Source organism: Barbus barbus, assembly GCF_936440315.1.
Source record: "Barbus barbus genome assembly, chromosome: 17".
Taxonomy (NCBI): domain Eukaryota; kingdom Metazoa; phylum Chordata; class Actinopteri; order Cypriniformes; family Cyprinidae; genus Barbus; species Barbus barbus.
Window position 1 is genome coordinate 8,683,857 of NC_136745.1, and position 19,860 is coordinate 8,703,716.

Below are 19,860 nucleotides of genomic sequence, written 5' to 3' on the forward strand. Positions count from 1 at the left end.
TGGCATGAATGAGTAGTTCACTATCGCAAATGATCTAAATTTTTTTTATTTTTTTAAAGAAATCTTTTAACGATGGAAGCCGCAGGACAAAGGCGCAAATGGAGGTGCTGGTGGATTGCTTTGTGTTTCTCTTTGCTTCTGAGGTTCGGGCTGCAGGGTTCAACTCAAATACGATATTCTATACCAGAGGAGGTAAATGAGGGATCTGTTGTGGGAAATATCGCAAAGGATTTGGGTCTTGATGCGAATACGCTGGTGGACAGGCGTTTCCGTATTGTCTCTGGATCGAAAGACGCTCTTTTTGAGGTAAATCAGAACAACGGTGAATTGTATGCGAGCAAGAAAATTGACAGAGAGGAGTTGTGCGATGGAAATAGCGTGTGCCTGATAAATCTGAAAATCGCCGTTGAAAATCCACTTGAAATACATTATGTTGGGGTAGTAGTCACAGACGTGAATGATCACAGTCCCCGTTTTCCCGAGAAAGAACAGCATTTTGAAATGGCTGAAAGCACTCTGGCAGGGGCGCGCTTCGAACTACAAGCTGCAAGAGATCCAGACACTGGAAGCAACTCTATTCATTTTTATAAGCTAGCAAAGAATAATTATTTTGAGCTGGAAATGAGAGAGGGCGACGACGACGAAAAAAACCCAATTTTAGTCTTACTTAAACCTTTGGACAGAGAGCAAAATTCCCAGCATAGATTTACCTTGACTGCTGTGGATGGAGGAATTCCTCCGAAGTCCGGTGTTTTAAATATTACTATTACTGTTCTTGATTCAAACGACAACCGCCCAGTATGTAGTAAAGATATATATTCAGTAATTCTTCCAGAAAACACACCTATAGGGACAGTAATAGCACGCGTAAATGCCACTGATTCCGATGAGGGTTTAAATGGGGAGGTTATTTACACTCTAGGAAAAACTAGTAGACGAAAAGTACATGAAATATTTAGCCTTGATAGCGTAACTGGCGAAATTCAGATTAAAGAGCCAATAGATTTCGAGGAGAACGAGATACATAGATTGACCGTCCAGGCTACGGATAAGGGTCAGCCGCCTATGACCACTGACTGTAGAGTCATTATAAAGATCACAGACGAAAATGATAATAATCCCGAGATAGACGTCACGTCCCTTTCTAACACAATTTCCGAGAATGCAAAACCCGGAACTGTAATCTCTCTGATTAGTGTATCAGATAAAGACTCTGGTGTTCATGGAAAGGTTGTTTGTAGTCTTTCAGAAAATGTTCCGTTCGAGTTAAAGCCATCCGTTCAGGAAAACATGTATTCTTTAATTACTAGAGAACGCTTGGATAGGGAACTTGTCGCAGATTATAAAATCACAGTCAAAGCCAGAGATTTAGGTGAGCCGCCTCTTTCTTCTTTTAAAACTGTTAATGTGCAGGTGGCTGATGTTAATGATAATAAACCAGAGTTTGTCAAAAATCCCCTCGAGCTGTATTTAGTGGAAAATAACAGTCCTGGTGCATCAGTATTCTCTGTGAGCGCTTCAGACAAAGATATAAATGAAAATGCCGCGATCTCATATCAGATAGCAAGAGGAAATGGAACAGAGAGTGATATGTCTTCGTTTCTCAGTATTAACCATGAAAGTGGCGTTATCCATGCGCTTAAAAGTTTTGATTTTGAATCTGTTAAAATGTTCCAGTTCCATGTTCTCGCCACAGACTCTGGAGCTCCGTCTCTGAGCAGTAACGTGACAGTGAACGTGTTTATTCTGGATCAGAACGACAATGTTCCAGTGATCTTATATCCAGTCAGCGCTAACGGTTCTGCTGAGGGTGTGGAAGAGATTCCCCGTAATGTGAACGCAGGTCATTTGGTGACTAAAGTCAGAGCCTATGACGCAGATATAGGATACAACGGCTGGTTATTATTTTCACTGCAGGAAGTTAGTGACCACAGTCTCTTTGGTTTGGACCGCTATACAGGACAGATAAGGACCCTTCGCTCATTCACAGAAACAGACGAGGCCCAGCATAAACTGCTCATACTGGTCAAAGACAATGGGAACGTTTCTCTCTCAGCAACAGCGACTGTGATTGTCAAAGTTGTGGAGCCCAAAGAGGCTTTTGCAGCTTCTGATGTGAAAAACTCAGTAAAAGACGAGGAGGAAAACAACGTGACATTTTATTTGATGATCACTTTGGGCTCGGTTTCAGTGCTTTTTGTCATCAGCATCATCGTGTTGATTGTAATGCAGTGCTCTAAATCAACAGACTATTCGTCCAAGTATTTACAGGATACAAATTACGACGGGACAATGTGTCACAGCATCCAGTACAGATCTGGAGACAAACGGTACATGTTAGTTGGACCCAGAATGAGTATCGGCTCTACTATAGTCCCGGGCAGTAATGGAAATACTCTAGTGATACCAGATCGCAGGAGGAGAGATTCTGGGGAGGTAAGCAAATGTGATATATATTAACAACACTTTCTCAGGCCTATTGTCATCGAATTGTTTTTTTTTTTCAGGATCTAATTCACTATGGAGGAAATGTTTTATGTGCTGACTTAAAATATCACTCTTTATTCATAGTTGCTTCTGAATTAACTAAGGTTTTAACGCTGGAATGGATATTCGTTGTCCATGGTGCTGAAATGTTTCACCTTTGCACTGTAGCAATACTTTCGTTTCCTAGTTTTATTTGAAGAATGCTTAAAGAAATAATGGACTTTTTCACTGTGTCAAAGCATAGTGATTGCTATGTTGTGCATTTTGTTCAAATGTTATGTCTTGTGTTGATCAGCATTTCTTTCTTTTTACTATTTTACTATGCAGGATATTTTTAAGCTCTGACTTAAAATCACTCTTTATTCATATTTGCTTCTGAATCAACAGGTTTTAACGTTGGAATGGGTATTCGTGCTGAAATGTTTCACCATTGCATAGCAGCAGTACTTTCGTTTCCTAGTTTATTTGAAAAATACTTAAAGAAATAATATACTTTTTTTACCACTTCTCCTTTTATACCATGAGGTGTCAGTGTGACATTAGGATATGAGGTAAAGCTTTGGCCCTGCCTATCTATGTGTGGTGCGCATGGCTGTTCCGTTCAGTTAAACTGTGACAGCAGCTGATGGGTATATCGCGAGAAGCGGAAATATAGGACATTTTCTAAAATGCTATCGATATTATTTAATCAAGAACGTTGCATCTGGGAATAGTCAATTTCCACTGAACACCACCGTTAGCTGTTGTAAACTGTTTTAAGGGAATTTTTAATGATGGATGAACAAAGGCGCAGATGGGAGAACTGGTGGATGGCTTTGTGTTTCGCTTTTCTTCTCTGCTTCGGACCGCAGGTTTCAGCTCAGATAAGATACACTGTTCCAGAGGAAATGAAAGAGGGATCTGTTGTGGGAAATATTGCTAAGGATCTTGGACTTGACGTGAGTACGTTGGTCGACAGACGGTTCTGTATAGTCTCTGGTTCTAAAGACGCGTTTTTCCAGGTAAATCAGAACAATGGCGAATTGTATATTCATAAAAGCATAGACAGAGAGGAGCTTTGTGACGGGAACGGTGCATGCGTAATAAATCTAAAAACTGCAGTCGAAAATCCTTTAGAAATTCACTACGTTGCAGTAGAAATAACAGACATAAATGACAACCATCCTAGTTTTTCTGAACAGAATCAACATTTCGATATTGCAGAACACACCCCTATAGGAACAAGCTTCCAGCTGCACGCAGCACGAGACCAGGATGCCTCACCATATTCTGTTCGGTTGTATAAATTGAGTCAGGATGAAAATTTCGAGATTGACATCAGGAACAGCGATGAGGAAAAAATCCCCTTTTTAGTGCTGAAAAAACCACTCGATCGCGAACATAAGTCAGAGCACCTGCTAATTTTAAAAGCCCTCGATGGTGGAAACCCTCCAAAATCAGGTACCCTTAACATCACCGTTACTGTCCTAGATATTAATGATAATCGCCCCGTGTTCAGTCAAGACACATATTCTGTCAGTTTACAGGAAAATTCCCCAGTTGGAACGACTGTTATTAAAATAAAAGCAACTGATAGCGACGAGGGCCCAAACAGTGAAATTGAGTATTCGCTTGGTAAAACTTTAAAACGCAAAGTTTATGACATATTTCAGTTGGATCGCATTACAGGCGAAATAACGGTTAAAGGCGAGGTAGACTTTGAGGACACAGACGTATATAAACTTGACGTTGAGGCTTCAGATAAAGGTCAGCCTCCCTGGACAGTTCAAGGTCGTGTTATTATAAAAATACAAGATATAAACGATAATCAGCCTGAAATTGAGCTGACTTCATTATCTAATATTGTTGCTGAAGACTCTAAACCTGGAACAGTAATTGCGCTGATTAGTGTCACAGATAAAGACTCTGGTGCTAATGGTAAAGTTATATGTAGTTTATCAGACAATATTCCTTTCGAGTTGAAAACCTCTTTTCAAGATAATATGTACTCTCTGGTGACAAAGGGGCATTTGGATCGTGAACTTGTGCCCCATTATGACATCACAATTAAAGCAGCAGATTTAGGTCAGCCGTCCTTGTCATCTATCAAAACCTTAAGCATCCAAGTAGCAGATGTGAATGACAACCAGCCAGAATTTTCTAGTAATTTCCTTGAGCTTTACATATTTGAAAATAATGCTCCTGGAGCCTCCATATTCTCAGTGAGAGCATCTGATAAAGACGTGAATGAAAATGCCTTGATATCGTATCAAATAAACAGAGGTGTAGGGACACAGAACGAGATAACCTCATTCTTGAATATAAATTCAGAAACAGGGGTTATTCATTCCCTTAAAAGGTTTGATTTCGAAGCAATTAAAAAGTTCCAGTTCCATGTTCTCGCCACAGACTCTGGAGCTCCGTCTCTGAGCAGTAACGTGACAGTGAACGTGTTTATTCTGGATCAGAACGACAATGTTCCAGTGATCTTATATCCAGTCAGCGCTAACGGTTCTGCTGAGGGTGTGGAAGAGATTCCCCGTAATGTGAACGCAGGTCATTTGGTGACTAAAGTCAGAGCCTATGACGCAGATATAGGATACAACGGCTGGTTATTATTTTCACTGCAGGAAGTTAGTGACCACAGTCTCTTTGGTTTGGACCGCTATACAGGACAGATAAGGACCCTTCGCTCATTCACAGAAACAGACGAGGCCCAGCATAAACTGCTCATACTGGTCAAAGACAATGGGAACGTTTCTCTCTCAGCAACAGCGACTGTGATTGTCAAAGTTGTGGAGCCCAAAGAGGCTTTTGCAGCTTCTGATGTGAAAAACACAGTAAAAGACGAGGAGGAAAACAACGTGACATTTTATTTGATGATCACTTTGGGCTCGGTTTCAGTGCTTTTTGTCATCAGCATCATCGTGTTGATTGTAATGCAGTGCTCTAAATCGACAGACTATTCGTCCAAGTATTTACAGGATACAAATTATGACGGGACAATGTGTCACAGCATCCAGTACAGATCTGGAGACAAACGGTACATGTTAGTTGGACCCAGAATGAGTATCGGCTCTACTATAGTCCCGGGCAGTAATGGAAACACTCTAGTGATCCCAGATCGCAGGAGATGTTCTGGGGAGGTAAGCAAATTTTAAGAACATAACAGAAATGTTGTTAATTTCCAAATTTTTCCGAATTCATCCAATTTTCTTTTATTTATGTTTTCTTCGGCAGTTTGTACGATCTCTATCATAGGGCTCTATCAAAAGACTCTCATAAGGAGCGTATTGTTCAACTAGAGTAAAACAATCACTAAATTGTGTTTCTGAACTTGGGAAAGACGTGGATCGCTGTCTATGGTGCTGATCTTTTATTATATTGTTTGCTTTATATTGTTTTCTGTATTGATGCTGTATTTATGTGTATCTATGTGGACGCGCAGCGTGATTCTCATATTTGGTGTATTTTGATGTATAGTGTGCAACAGAATGCAGTGCACTACAGCTGTAAAATCGCGAGGTGTCAGTGTAATCCTAGTGTACGGCCCATGACGTCAAATACTGTTATTCCTCCCCTGTGCATTTATTGCTCGTCCTTCCTACCTTTCGATGGATTTAGTGATTTCTTACTTTTGCTATGAAGCGGTTCGTTTCTCTTTTTTTCTGCAGTAAATGTCAACATTTAGATGTAAAAGAAATGCTTAATCTAGTCGAGCGAGTGATATAGAGGAATTGTCGTAGAACCTGCCTGTATTATCTGCAAAATGGAACAAAGAAGATATGCGCAATGGCTGATGGAACACACGAAATTTACTTTCTTGTCTGCACTGCTTGTGTTTGGTGCTATGGGACGAGCGCAAATTCAGTACTCAATCTCAGAGGAGCAGAAGGACGGAGCTGCTGTGGGAAATATCGCGAAGGATTTGGGCATAGATCATAGAAGCTTAAAAGAGCGAGGATTTCGGATCGTCTCGACTTCAGGCGAGTCCATGTTCAGTGTGAATCAGAATGACGGTGTCTTGTATGTGAACGGTAAAATAGACAGAGAAGAGGTGTGCGAGAGGAGCACCCCTTGTTTAATTAATCTGAAAATCGCTCTAGAAAACCCACTTGAAATTCATTATGTAATTGTTGAGATTTTGGATGTAAATGACCACGCTCCGAGTTTTCCTGAAAGCCAGATGCATTTAGAGATCGGAGAATCTGCCCTTCCTGGTGCGCGATTTCAGCTTCAAGCAGCTCGTGATTCTGATAGTGGCAGTAATTCTGTGCATCAGTACAAACTCAGTCATAACGATAATTTCCGCCTTGAAGTCAAAGATCGTGGAGAAGACGGTAAAATTCCCATCTTGATTTTACAAAAGCCTTTAGACCGAGAACTAACCCGAACCATTAACTTGCAGTTAACAGCTCTTGATGGAGGAAAGCCTGCTAAATCAGGCACAATGGATATAACGATTAACGTGATAGATATAAATGATAACGTTCCCGTTTTTACCAAAGATATTTATTCGGTCATGCTGAATGAAAATGCACCTATAGGTACAACTTTGATACAGGTTAATGCCACAGATTTTGACGAAGGCTCAAATGGTGAGGTTGTTTATTCATTTGGTAAAAATGTTAACAGTAAAGTACGAAAGCTTTTTGATATCAACACCATAACTGGTGAAATAACTGTACAAGGGCTCTTAGATTATGAGGACAAAGACAGCTATGAGATTGACATACAAGCATCTGACAAAGGAACAGTTCCCCATACAACAGATAAGAGTATAATGATAAAAATTATTGATATAAATGACAATGAACCAGAAATAGAGGTGACATCATTTTCAAGTGCCATTCCAGAGGATTCTAGACCTGGTACTACAGTAGCTTTGATTAGTGTCACAGATTTAGACTCTGGGCTGAATGGCAAAATCTCTTGTTTTTTCGAAGATAACATGCCTTTCAAACTAATACCTTCCTCACAGCTTAGCACATATTCATTAGTTACTACGTCACCTTTAGACAGAGAAACTAAATTTGAGTATGACATCACATTAGTTGCAAAAGATATGGGACAGCCATCATTGTCTTCTCTTAAAACGATAACTGTTCTGATATCAGATGTAAATGACAATAGTCCAGAATTCTCATTTTCCCCATATTCATTTTATGTGATGGAAAATAATGTGCCAGGCAAATTTTTATTTTCCGTGTCTGCTACTGACAAAGACTCTAATGAAAATGCTATAGTTAGCTATCACATATTGAGAGAAAGTACTGAGGAAAACAAATATATGTCCTTTGTTAATATTAACTCTGAAAATGGGGAAATTTATGCACTAAAGAGCTTTGATTTTGAATCTGTTAAAAAGTTCCAGTTCCATGTTCTCGCCACAGACTCTGGAGCTCCGTCTCTGAGCAGTAACGTGACAGTGAACGTGTTTATTCTGGATCAGAACGACAATGTTCCAGTGATCTTATATCCAGTCAGCGCTAACGGTTCTGCTGAGGGTGTGGAAGAGATTCCCCGTAATGTGAACGCAGGTCATTTGGTGACTAAAGTCAGAGCCTATGACGCAGATATAGGATACAACGGCTGGTTATTATTTTCACTGCAGGAAGTTAGTGACCACAGTCTCTTTGGTTTGGACCGCTATACAGGACAGATAAGGACCCTTCGCTCATTCACAGAAACAGACGAGGCCCAGCATAAGCTGCTCATACTGGTCAAAGACAATGGGAACGTTTCTCTCTCAGCAACAGCGACTGTGATTGTCAAAGTTGTGGAGCCCAAAGAGGCTTTTGCAGCTTCTGATGTGAAAAACTCAGTAAAAGACGAGGAGGAAAACAACGTGACATTTTATTTGATGATCACTTTGGGCTCGGTTTCAGTGCTTTTTGTCATCAGCATCATCGTGTTGATTGTAATGCAGTGCTCTAAATCGACAGACTATTCGTCCAAGTATTTACAGGATACAAATTACGACGGGACAATGTGTCACAGCATCCAGTACAGATCTGGAGACAAACGGTACATGTTAGTTGGACCCAGAATGAGTATCGGCTCTACTATAGTCCCGGGCAGTAATGGAAACACTCTAGTGATCCCAGATCGCAGGAGGAGATGTTCTGGGGAGGTAAGCAAATGACTCATGCATCTGTGTATTACTTGTAGGAAACAGTCTTAAAGCAGATGTTGGCTGCTCTCCTTGTTACTGAACCTGCTCAGGCTAATTTTAAATTGAACACTGTTAGTGTCTCTGTCCTTCTTAGATTCAGATTGTATTTATTATTTAGACTTAGGATTTATATTGCCATAGAACAATAATATTAAATACATAGCCAATGAAAGAGGAAAGGAAGAAAATGAAATATTAATAAAATAAGAATAGTGCAGTTTGTTATTATTTTTTCCTTTTAATGCATTTTGCAAAATATCTTAGGCTTTTCCTAAGTTCTACTTTTGTCATAACAGACCTTTCATATCTTGCAGCCAAGTATTTATTGTGCAGTTCAGTCTTTTGTTTGCCAGGTCTGTCTGTGCCTGTTCATCTCTATGGTGAGGTTGTCTTAACTTGGTCTGTATATTGTCAGGACTTTTAATTTACGGTTGGTCATGTGGTCAGGTATTCCACTAATTTTATGTTCTCTGTATAGAGACAGAAAGCATTTCAGTTTGCTTTAAGCTGACACTTCTGTTCAATGTGTATTGTGGATTTTTTTCTTTCTTTGTTGTCTTAAAATTTAGATTTGGCTGATTTGGTCATGTATTTGGTTGTTAAGTCAACTGTAAAACAAAAGGACTTCTCTATGGGATCAGCTATTGTTATCTCTGGGCTTTGTGATGGAGGCTCTGTGTATCCAGCTATCGGGGTGGACTGGAATTTCTATTATTTGTTGGTGTTCTCCTGATTCTGCTCTGCATGCATTGTTTATAGTTTTGCATTGTAATAGTAATATTTTAATTAATTAATTTATTAATTTATTTATTGCTGAATTTGATGCCTGCAGTCTCTGATTGTTTGTCCTATTTAGCAAACTGGTGGTTTGTGAACAGACCCCAGATCACATGTCCATAGAGTGTGATGGTTGTTGTGATTGACTGAATTATTTTTAGCCAGATTATGTTTGAAAAGTAAATTAATATATATATATATATATATATATATATATATATATATATATATATATATATATATATATATATATATATTAATGTTTGTGTAGTTCTAAGGGTATATTGTGTAAATTAAAGTTAGGATACTGGTCTTGGTTTTTGGCTGTTTTTCAGAATCTCTCTTTCCCTCGCCTTCCTTTTCTCCTTTTCATTCACTTGTTGTCATAAGGTTTGGTTTAATGTTGGAATATTGAGTAGCCTATCTAAGCATAGATTAAATCACAATTTGTATGGGTTGTTTAGGAGTCCACTAATAAATGTAGGCTTACATGCATTTAAACAGCAGTGAAATGTTTTGGATGTTGCAATGCAACTAACGTATTAGATCGCGAGATGTCAGTGTAAACCTAGAAAAAGACTCGTGACGTCAAACAGTTGCTCAATGTTTTTTTTATTTTTTTTAGGTCCGCCCTCTCGGTTTATTCATGTTTCTCATTTTCAGCACTGGTACTGTTAGATTGGTCAGGATTGAGTACAGCGTCATTGCATTGTCTGACTGGTTCTCTGCGTAAATGTGAGCAGCGATGGAACTATATAACAAATAATTGTAGATTGATCTTGAAATTCCGTTGGAAGGGAATTTTGTAAGATCAGAAAAATGGAACAAAGAAGACGCTCTCATCAGCTGGAGCTGAATGCGAAACTCGCTTTCATTGCTGTATTGCTGTTGTTTGGGAGAGCAGTTTGGGCACAAATACGGTACTCGATCACGGAGGAGCAGAAGGACGGAGCTGCTGTGGGAAATATTGCAAAGGATTTGGGCATTGATTACAGAACCTTAAAGGAGCGAGGGTTTCGCATCGTCTCGACCTCAGGCGAGTCCATGTTCAGTGTGAATCAGAATGACGGTGTCTTGTATGTGAACGGTAAAATAGACAGAGAGGAGGTGTGCGAGAGAAGCACCCCGTGTTTATCCAATCTGAAAATTGCTTTAGAAAACCCACTAGAAATTCACTATGTAACTGTAGAGATATTAGACGTAAATGATCATAGTCCACGGTTTCCCGAAAATGAAAAGCGTCTGGAAATCGGGGAATCTTCCCTGCCAGGCGCGCGATATCCACTACAGGCAGCGCGTGATCCTGATAGCGGAAGCAATTCGGTTCAGACCTACAAACTCAGTCATAACGATAATTTCCGTCTAGAAATTAAAGACCGAGAAGATGGTAAAATTCCTATTCTGATTTTACACAAGCCGCTTGACAGGGAAGTGACGAAAAACATAAAATTAGAATTGACTGCTTTAGATGGAGGGAGACCTCCTAAGTCTGGCTCAGTAGAGATATTTATTGATGTGCTGGATATTAACGATAATGTACCTATATTCACGAAAGAAACTTACACTGTTGTATTGAATGAAAACGCACCTGTGGGCACAACAGTTGTACAGGTCAATGCCACCGATTTGGACGAGGGTCAAAATGGACAAGTAGTTTATGCATTGGGAAATAATGTTGATGATAACATACGTGAACTTTTTCAAGTTAATTCAGTCACTGGAGACATTATTGTGACTGGTCTTTTAGATTTTGAAGTCAAAGATACATATGAAATCGACATTCAGGCGTCTGACAAAGGAATTGTTCCTCTTGCGACGGATAAAAGTGTAATCATAAAAATAGTCGATGTGAATGATAATGCACCGGAAATGGAGGTGACATCATTTTCAAGCGCCATTCCAGAGGATTCTAGACCTGGTACTACAGTGGCTTTGATAAGCGTCACCGATTTAGACTCTGGGCTCAATGGAAAAATCTCATGTTCAATATCCGATGATATACCTTTTAAACTAATGCCATCATCACAAGATAATATTTATTCTTTAGTTACTTCTGGATTACTTGACAGAGAATCGAAATTTCAGTATGACATAACATTAGTAGCAAACGATGCAGGACAGCCATCATTGTCTTCTGTTAAATCTATGTCTGTTCTGATATCAGATGTAAATGACAATACTCCGGAATTCGCATTTTCTCCATATGCGTTTTATGTGATGGAAAATAATGTGCCAGGCAAAATATTATTTTCTGTGTCTGCTACTGACAAAGACTCTAATGAAAATGCTATGATCAGCTATCAAATATGGAGAGAAAATAGCGAGGAAAACAAATATACATCTTTCCTTAATATTAACTCTGAAAATGGGGATATTTATGCGCTAAAGAGCTTTGACTTTGAAACAGTCAAAATGTTCCAGTTCCATGTTCTCGCCTCAGACTCTGGAGCTCCGTCTCTGAGCAGTAACGTGACAGTGAACGTGTTTATTCTGGATCAGAACGACAATGTTCCAGTGATCTTATATCCAGTCAGCGCTAACGGTTCTGCTGAGGGTGTGGAAGAGATTCCCCGTAATGTGAACGCAGGTCATTTGGTGACTAAAGTCAGAGCCTATGACGCAGATATAGGATACAACGGCTGGTTATTATTTTCACTGCAGGAAGTTAGTGACCACAGTCTCTTTGGTTTGGACCGCTATACAGGACAGATAAGGACCCTTCGCTCATTCACAGAAACAGACGAGGCCCAGCATAAACTGCTCATACTGGTCAAAGACAATGGGAACGTTTCTCTCTCAGCAACAGCGACTGTGATTGTCAAAGTTGTGGAGCCCAAAGAGGCTTTTGCAGCTTCTGATGTGAAAAACACAGTAAAAGACGAGGAGGAAAACAACGTGACATTTTATTTGATGATCACTTTGGGCTCGGTTTCAGTGCTTTTTGTCATCAGCATCATCGTGTTGATTGTAATGCAGTGCTCTAAATCAACAGACTATTCGTCCAAGTATTTACAGGATACAAATTACGACGGGACAATGTGTCACAGCATCCAGTACAGATCTGGAGACAAACGGTACATGTTAGTTGGACCCAGAATGAGTATCGGCTCTACTATAGTCCCGGGCAGTAATGGAAACACTCTAGTGATCCCAGATCGCAGGAGGAGATGTTCTGGAGAGGTAAGAAAAGGACTAGCGTTGTGCTATATTGCATTAATGGCCAGCATTGAACTTGTATTATTTTTAATGCTTTTTTAGTGCTTTTATTAATAGCTACACATGCATGTGAATTACATATTGTTCTTGGAATGTTTCCTGTGCCCAAATGACTGAACAAACTGTAAAAGTAACCGTGAGAGCGAGAGTCGCTGTCCTTGGTGCTGAATACAAGATGCAGCTTTCTGTTCTGCAAAGTTCTCTCATTCTTTCTATTTCTGTGAATATTTTAGGTGTATTAGACAAGATCCAAGAACTTAAAAATGGTGAAAAAATTGTTAAAAATTTGTTTCATTATGAACTTGTAGCTTTTAATGAGTCGCTGTCCTTGGTGCTGAATACAAGATGCAGCTTTCTGTTCTGCAAAGTTCTCTCATTCTTTCTATTTCTGTGAATATTTTAGGTGTATTAGACAAGATCCAAGAACTTAAAAATGGTGAAAAAATTGTTAAAAATTTGTTTCATTATGAACTTGTAGCTTTTAATGAATAGCAATGCAATGAAAGAGCGCCAGATGTCAGTGTAAACCTGAAATGAAACTCAAAATGTAAGAGTACCTCCCTGTTTTTTTTGTCGTCATTTAGATCTTTTTCATCAACGGCGTGGCTTGCTCGGTGGTTTTGTCCTTTGTTTTCATTCGTAATATCTTTCGAGGATTAAGGAATCTTTCATGTGATCATTGCACTAATATTTGGACAGTCGTTGTGAAATTGCTGTGGAACCAATACGTTGCAAAAATGGGACAAAGACGATGTGATCAGTGGCCTGAGCGGCATGTGAAAATCTTCTTCATTGCTGTATCGCTTGTTTTTGGCAGAACGGTTTGGGCGCAAATACGCTACTCGATTTCCGAAGAGCAAAAGGACGGAGCTGCTGTGGGAAATGTTGCAAAGGATTTGGGCATTGATTACAGAACCTTAAAGGAGCGAGGGTTTCGCATCGTCTCGACCTCAGGCGAGTCCATGTTCAGTGTGAATCAGAATGACGGTGTCTTGTATGTGAACGGTAAAATAGACAGAGAGGAGGTGTGCGAGAGAAGCACCCCGTGTTTAATCAATCTAAAAATCGCATTAGAAAATCCTCTCGAGATTCATTACGTGACTGTTGATGTAATAGACGTGAATGACCACGCTCCGAGATTCCCAGAGCAGGAAAAGCATTTAGAAATAAGTGAAACGGTGCTTCCCGGTGCACGGTTTCAGCTTCAGGCAGCTCGCGATCCAGACAGTGGCAGTAATTCAGTTCAGATTTATAAACTGAGCCACACAGATTATTTCCGTATTGAAATTATAGACCGTGATGAAGACGGCAAAGCACCCGTGCTGATTTTACAAAAGCCGCTCGACCGAGAGATTACAAAAACTATGAAATTGCAGTTGACTGCTTTAGATGGAGGCAGACCACCAAAGTCTGGGACTATGGATATCGTGATAGATGTGTTAGACATAAACGATAATGCCCCTGTTTTCACTAAAGATACTTACACTGTAATGCTGAATGAAAACGCACCTATAGGCACAGTAGTCTTAAGGGTGAACGCAACTGATTTGGACGAAGGTCAGAACGGGGAAGTAGTTTATTCATTGGGACATAACGTCAATTACAAATTGCGCAAACTTTTTGATGTTAACCCAATCACAGGAGAAATTATTGTAACAGGTCTTTTGGATTTTGAGATAAAAGATAAATATCAGATTGACATTCAAGCATCAGACAAAGGAATTGTTCCTCTAACAACAGATAAAATTATAACTATAAAAGTTGCTGATATAAATGACAACCCCCCTCAGATAGAAGTGACATCATTCTCAAATGCCATTCCTGAAGACTCCAAACCTGGCACAACGGTGGCTTTAATAAGTGTATCTGATTTAGATTCTGAAACAAATGGGAGAGTCACCTGTTCATTACCTGAGGACATACCTTTCAAACTAATGCTGTCATCACATGAAAATACATACTCGTTAGTGACAACTTCATCTCTTGACAGAGAGACAATTTCTCGCTATGACATCACATTAGAAGCCAAAGATGCTGGTCAGCCACCACAGTCTTCTGTTAAATCTATAACTGTCCAGGTATCAGATGTTAATGACAATGTTCCAGAGTTTTCTTTTTCTCCTTATGCATTTTATGTGATTGAGAATAATGCTCCAGGCAAATCTTTATTTTCTGTGTCTGCCTCTGACAAAGACACGAGTGAAAACAGTGTAGTCAGTTATCAAATATGGAGAGATGGTGTTGAAAACAAATATACATCTTTCATTAATATTAACTCTGAAACTGGGGAGATTTATGCACTAAAGAGTTTCGACTTTGAAACTGTTAAAATGTTCCACTTCCAAGTTGTTGCTACAGACTCTGGAGCTCCGTCTCTGAGCAGTAACGTGACAGTGAACGTGTTTATTCTGGATCAGAACGACAATGTTCCAGTGATCTTATATCCAGTCAGCGCTAACGGTTCTGCTGAGGGTGTGGAAGAGATTCCCCGTAATGTGAACGCAGGTCATTTGGTGACTAAAGTCAGAGCCTATGACGCAGATATAGGATACAACGGCTGGTTATTATTTTCACTGCAGGAAGTTAGTGACCACACTCTCTTTGGTTTGGACCGCTATACAGGTCAGATAAGGACCCTTCGCTCATTCACAGAAACAGACGAGGCCCAGCATAAACTGCTCATACTGGTCAAAGACAATGGGAACGTTTCTCTCTCAGCAACAGCGACTGTGATTGTCAAAGTTGTGGAGCCCAAAGAGTCTTTTGCAGCTTCTGATGTGAAAAACACAGTAAAAGATGAGGAGGAAAACAACGTGACATTTTATTTGATGATCACTTTGGGCTCGGTTTCAGTGCTTTTTGTCATCAGCATCATCGTGTTGATTGTAATGCAGTGCTCTAAATCGACAGACTATTCGTCCAAGTATTTACAGGATACAAATTACGACGGGACAATGTGTCACAGCATCCAGTACAGATCTGGAGACAAACGGTACATGTTAGTTGGACCCAGAATGAGTATCGGCTCTACTATAGTCCCGGGCAGTAATGGAAACACTCTAGTGATCCCAGATCGCAGGAGGAGAGATTCTGGGGAGGTAAGAAACTTTACGGTTTGATATATTTTTATTTTAATGTGTATTTTTATGCCCATTGGCATTTAGATATAGATTGTGGTGAAAAAGTTGCATCAAACTTTTAGACATTACTGGACAGTGGATTTCTGGGTCCCAACATACTTTTCACGGGATTGGATGAGAATTGTATATGTTGAAATGTTTCTAAGTGAAGGACATATTCGCTAGTGTTTAATTTTCAGATTTAGAAGAGTTCATGTTGTTGCCATTTTTGTGGTTACTATTGTGCTGAAGCATGGATCTTGTACTTAGATTGTGGGCCGCAATGAAGATCATAGTGTTTCTTTACTAAATATGCAGCAGCTGTGCAAATGCCAGTGCAGTGTCTTTTCTTGTTTACTCTTCTTATACATTACAGTTAGTTTAAAATATTTATTCAAATTATGTTGTATTTACAGTAGCATGTGAAAATGACCTATGCTAGATTTTTTTTAATTGAAGATTAATTAGATATTTTGAGGTGGAATTCAAAGAATAAGTCATGTTATGTTAAATGTATTTTCATTGAATTAATAAGATTTTTATTTGATGGTACAGTCATCTATCTGTCTATCTATCCATTTTGATTATGATTATGATTATTATTATTTAGTATGGTGGTTTACGCTGTTTTCCCTGCACATAAAATTTAAGTCAATTTAAATTAGTTCATTTAAAAATAAGTAATAATTGTTATACAATCCTTGTACTATAGAAGAGTGTCATACAGTAGTCCCTACTCTGAGAATTATTGTCATGTTTTGTCATTGTGTCTTCATCACGTTTTGTCAACTCCACGTCATGCTATGATGACCTTAGAATGTGAATTAAAATTAGAATGTTTGATAATAAGCTTCAAGTTCACATAATTATTGAGTGACAATGATCCAGCTACTACCTGTATTTGTAATAAAATGAATTACTTTGTAATGCCTATGAACTATGAACTAGCCTACTTTCCAATGCCATTGTTTGTTGAAAAGTTCACAAGTTAACGTTTATGATTGCAGCTTTAGGCTACATAAAAATGGACTATTTGGTTGACATGAAATATAAAACTACAATACTACTGCAGTGGCTTGTAAACAATTAAAATCACCTCTGTGCGCCATTTGGACATACAGTACATCTCTTGCCTTAAATTAGACTTATCTAAATGTTCATGTTATTCCGTTTTATATTCTTTTTAAAATGTTAATCATTGTGTCAGATAAACCTGTTTTTCGACTTAGGCAAACTGTATATAGTTTTATTTTTAATTTTATTTACCTTCGTTTGCAGTGAAAAATAAATTCGCATGGTGTCAGTGCACACCAAAAATACGGACCTGACGTGGCATCTTATGTTGGCAATTTCATTGGCTCTCTCCATCAGTTCGTTCAAGTCCGTGGACATTGCCTTCACATTCGCCAAGATCTGCCTGCTGCGTATCGTAAGGATTTTCTGACATAATTTTTTGTGATCAGCGCTTCGTAATAGGTCAACATTTTAGAGTGGAACATCTTTAAACGACGTTTTAATTTTCTGCAAAATGCAACAAAGGGCGCGTTCGTCATGGCGCCACAGACTTCTATTCATGGCACTGGGAATGCTGCTTTGGAGAGAGGTGTGCGCACAAATACGATATTCTCTTTCTGAGGAGCAAAAAGAAGGATCTGTGGTCGGAAACCTTGCGAAGGATTTAGGTCTCGATACCAGAACGTTAAAGGAGAGAGGATTTCGGATCGTTTCAGCCTCAGGCGACTCGCTGTTCACGGTAAATCAGAATGACGGGATTTTAAGTGTAAACGGGAAAATAGATCGCGAGGAGGTGTGCGAGAAAAGCGGCTCGTGTGTCATCAATCTAAAAATCGCACTAGAAAACCCTTTAGAGATTCACTACGTCTCGATTGAAATCGTGGACATCAATGATCATGCTCCGACGTTCCCGGAGAAAGAAAAGCGGTTGAAAATATCGGAATCGGCTTTACCTGGAGCTCGGTATCAATTACAGGCGGCGCGGGATCCCGATGGCGGAATGAACTCTGTTCAGCAATATAAACTCAGTCATAATGATAATTTCCGCATTGAGGTTAAAGATCGCGGAGAAGATCGCAAAATGCCCTTTTTAATTCTTCAAAAGCCTTTGGATAGAGAAACAAGCCGTAGAAACAAGCTAGTCCTCACTGCGCTTGATGGAGGGCGACCCCCAAAGTCCGGAACAATGGATATAATAGTTGAAGTTTTGGATGTTAATGACAATATGCCAGTTTTCACACAAGAAGTTTACTCTGTAACGCTTCAAGAAAATGTCCCTGTGGGCACAACTGTTATACAGGTCAATGCTACTGATATGGATGATGGTCCAAATGGAGAAATTTTTTATTCATTTGGAAAGGATATAGACAGCAGGCTAATAAATCTTTTTGATTTAAACTCCAGGACTGGAGAAATGACTGTGATCGGTCAAATAGATTTTGAAGAGATTAATAACTTTGAAATAGATATCCAAGCATCAGACAAGGGAAGTGCTCCTCTCACATCAGATAAGAGTATAACCATAAAAATTATTGATGTAAATGACAATGTGCCCGAGATTGAAGTCACATCATTTTCGAGTGCAGTGCCTGAAGACTCTAAAATTGGAACAACAGTGGCTTTAATCAGCGTCAGTGATCTGGACTCTGGTGTAAATGGGAAAGTGTTGTGTTACATAACTGAAGAAGTACCTTTCAGACTAACGGCATCATCCCAAGATAACATTTACGCATTGGTTACAGCCTCATCTCTTGATAGAGAAACTGTGCCTCACTATGACATCACGTTAGTAGCCAAAGATGCTGGGCAGCCACCTCTGTCTTCAGTTAAAACTATAACTGTGCAGATATCTGATGTAAATGACAATAGTCCAGCATTTTCACTTTCACCCTATGCTTTTTATGTGATGGAAAACAATATTCCAGGAAAATCTTTGTTTTCTGTGTTTGCTTCTGATCGTGACTTAGATGAAAATGCTGTTGTACACTATAACATTTGGAGAGACCCTGGAGAGGATAACAAATATGCGTCTTTCATTAATATTAACTCTGAAAATGGAGTGATTTATGCACTAAAGAGTTTTGATTTTGAAACTGTTAAAAAGTTCCAGTTCCATGTTCTCGCCACAGACTCTGGAGCTCCGTCTCTGAGCAGTAACGTGACAGTGAACGTGTTTATTCTGGATCAGAACGACAATGTTCCAGTGATCTTATATCCAGTCAGCGCTAACGGTTCTGCTGAGGGTGTGGAAGAGATTCCCCGTAATGTGAACGCAGGTCATTTGGTGACTAAAGTCAGAGCCTATGACACAGATATAGGATACAACGGCTGGTTATTATTTTCACTGCAGGAAGTTAGTGACCACAGTCTCTTTGGTTTGGACCGCTATACAGGACAGATAAGGACCCTTCGCTCATTCACAGAAACAGACGAGGCCCAGCATAAACTGCTCATACTGGTCAAAGACAATGGGAACGTTTCTCTCTCAGCAACAGCGACTGTGATTGTCAAAGTTGTGGAGCCCAAAGAGGCTTTTGCAGCTTCTGATGTGAAAAACACAGTAAAAGATGAGGAGGAAAACAACGTGACATTTTATTTGATCATCACTTTGGGCTCAGTTTCAGTGCTTTTTGTCATCAGCATCATCGTGTTGATTGTAATGCAGTGCTCTAAATCGACAGACTATTCGTCCAAGTATTTACAGGATACAAATTACGACGGGACAATGTGTCACAGCATCCAGTACAGATCTGGAGACAAACGGTACATGTTAGTTGGACCCAGAATGAGTATCGGTTCTACTATAGTCCCGGGCAGTAATGGAAACACTCTAGTGATACCAGATCGCAGGAGGAGAGATTCTAGAGAGGTAAAATTGTGATCTCTAATGGCTTTTGTGTTTCTTTATATTGTTTGGCCTTAACTGTCCTCTCATCACCATCTTAAATACATTCAAAATAAGCATATGCAGTAATTGTTCATGTCCTAGAAAGAGAAGCTGATCTAATATAAAAGTGTTCAACAGACTGAAGGACCCTGAATCTGAATGATGAGATTATGAAAGTTTCAGACCTAGGGACTGAACATATGTAT

General features: G+C 39.4%; 4 protein-coding genes across 6 annotated transcripts in view; all 4 read left to right on the forward strand.

Moving 5' to 3' along the window:
- Positions 1 to 19,860, forward strand: part of LOC306883675 (protocadherin alpha-C2-like) — a gene marked incomplete at its 5' end in the record, with an annotated part of 145,195 nt that overhangs the window by 29,692 nt on the left and 95,643 nt on the right. Inside the window, one exon of one of the 3 annotated variants that reach the window (XM_079439056.1) lies at positions 13,372 to 15,732. The exons of the other annotated variants lie outside the window; for them this stretch is intronic. Within the exon in view, the coding sequence (XP_079295182.1) occupies positions 13,372 to 15,732 (2,361 nt within the window). Of the gene's footprint in view, positions 1 to 13,371; positions 15,733 to 19,860 lie in introns of those variants that run through there. 3 annotated transcript variants of the gene reach the window in all.
- LOC306883174 (uncharacterized protein) lies at positions 73 to 8,611 on the forward strand (the record flags this gene model as incomplete). Its single annotated transcript, XM_079438296.1, has 4 exons — positions 73 to 2,436; positions 5,451 to 5,612; positions 5,960 to 6,048; positions 6,199 to 8,611. 4 exons carry the CDS (start codon positions 73 to 75, stop codon positions 8,609 to 8,611), a joined length of 5,028 nt encoding a protein of 1,675 aa, XP_079294422.1.
- Positions 10,238 to 12,676, forward strand: LOC306883175 (protocadherin beta-15-like; the record flags this gene model as incomplete). Its single annotated transcript, XM_079438297.1, has 1 exon — positions 10,238 to 12,676. One exon carries the CDS (start codon positions 10,238 to 10,240, stop codon positions 12,674 to 12,676), a length of 2,439 nt encoding a protein of 812 aa, XP_079294423.1.
- Positions 17,327 to 19,648, forward strand: LOC306883176 (protocadherin gamma-A7; the record flags this gene model as incomplete). Its single annotated transcript, XM_079438298.1, has 1 exon — positions 17,327 to 19,648. The coding sequence occupies one exon, from the start codon at positions 17,327 to 17,329 to the stop codon at positions 19,646 to 19,648; it is 2,322 nt and encodes a 773-aa protein (XP_079294424.1).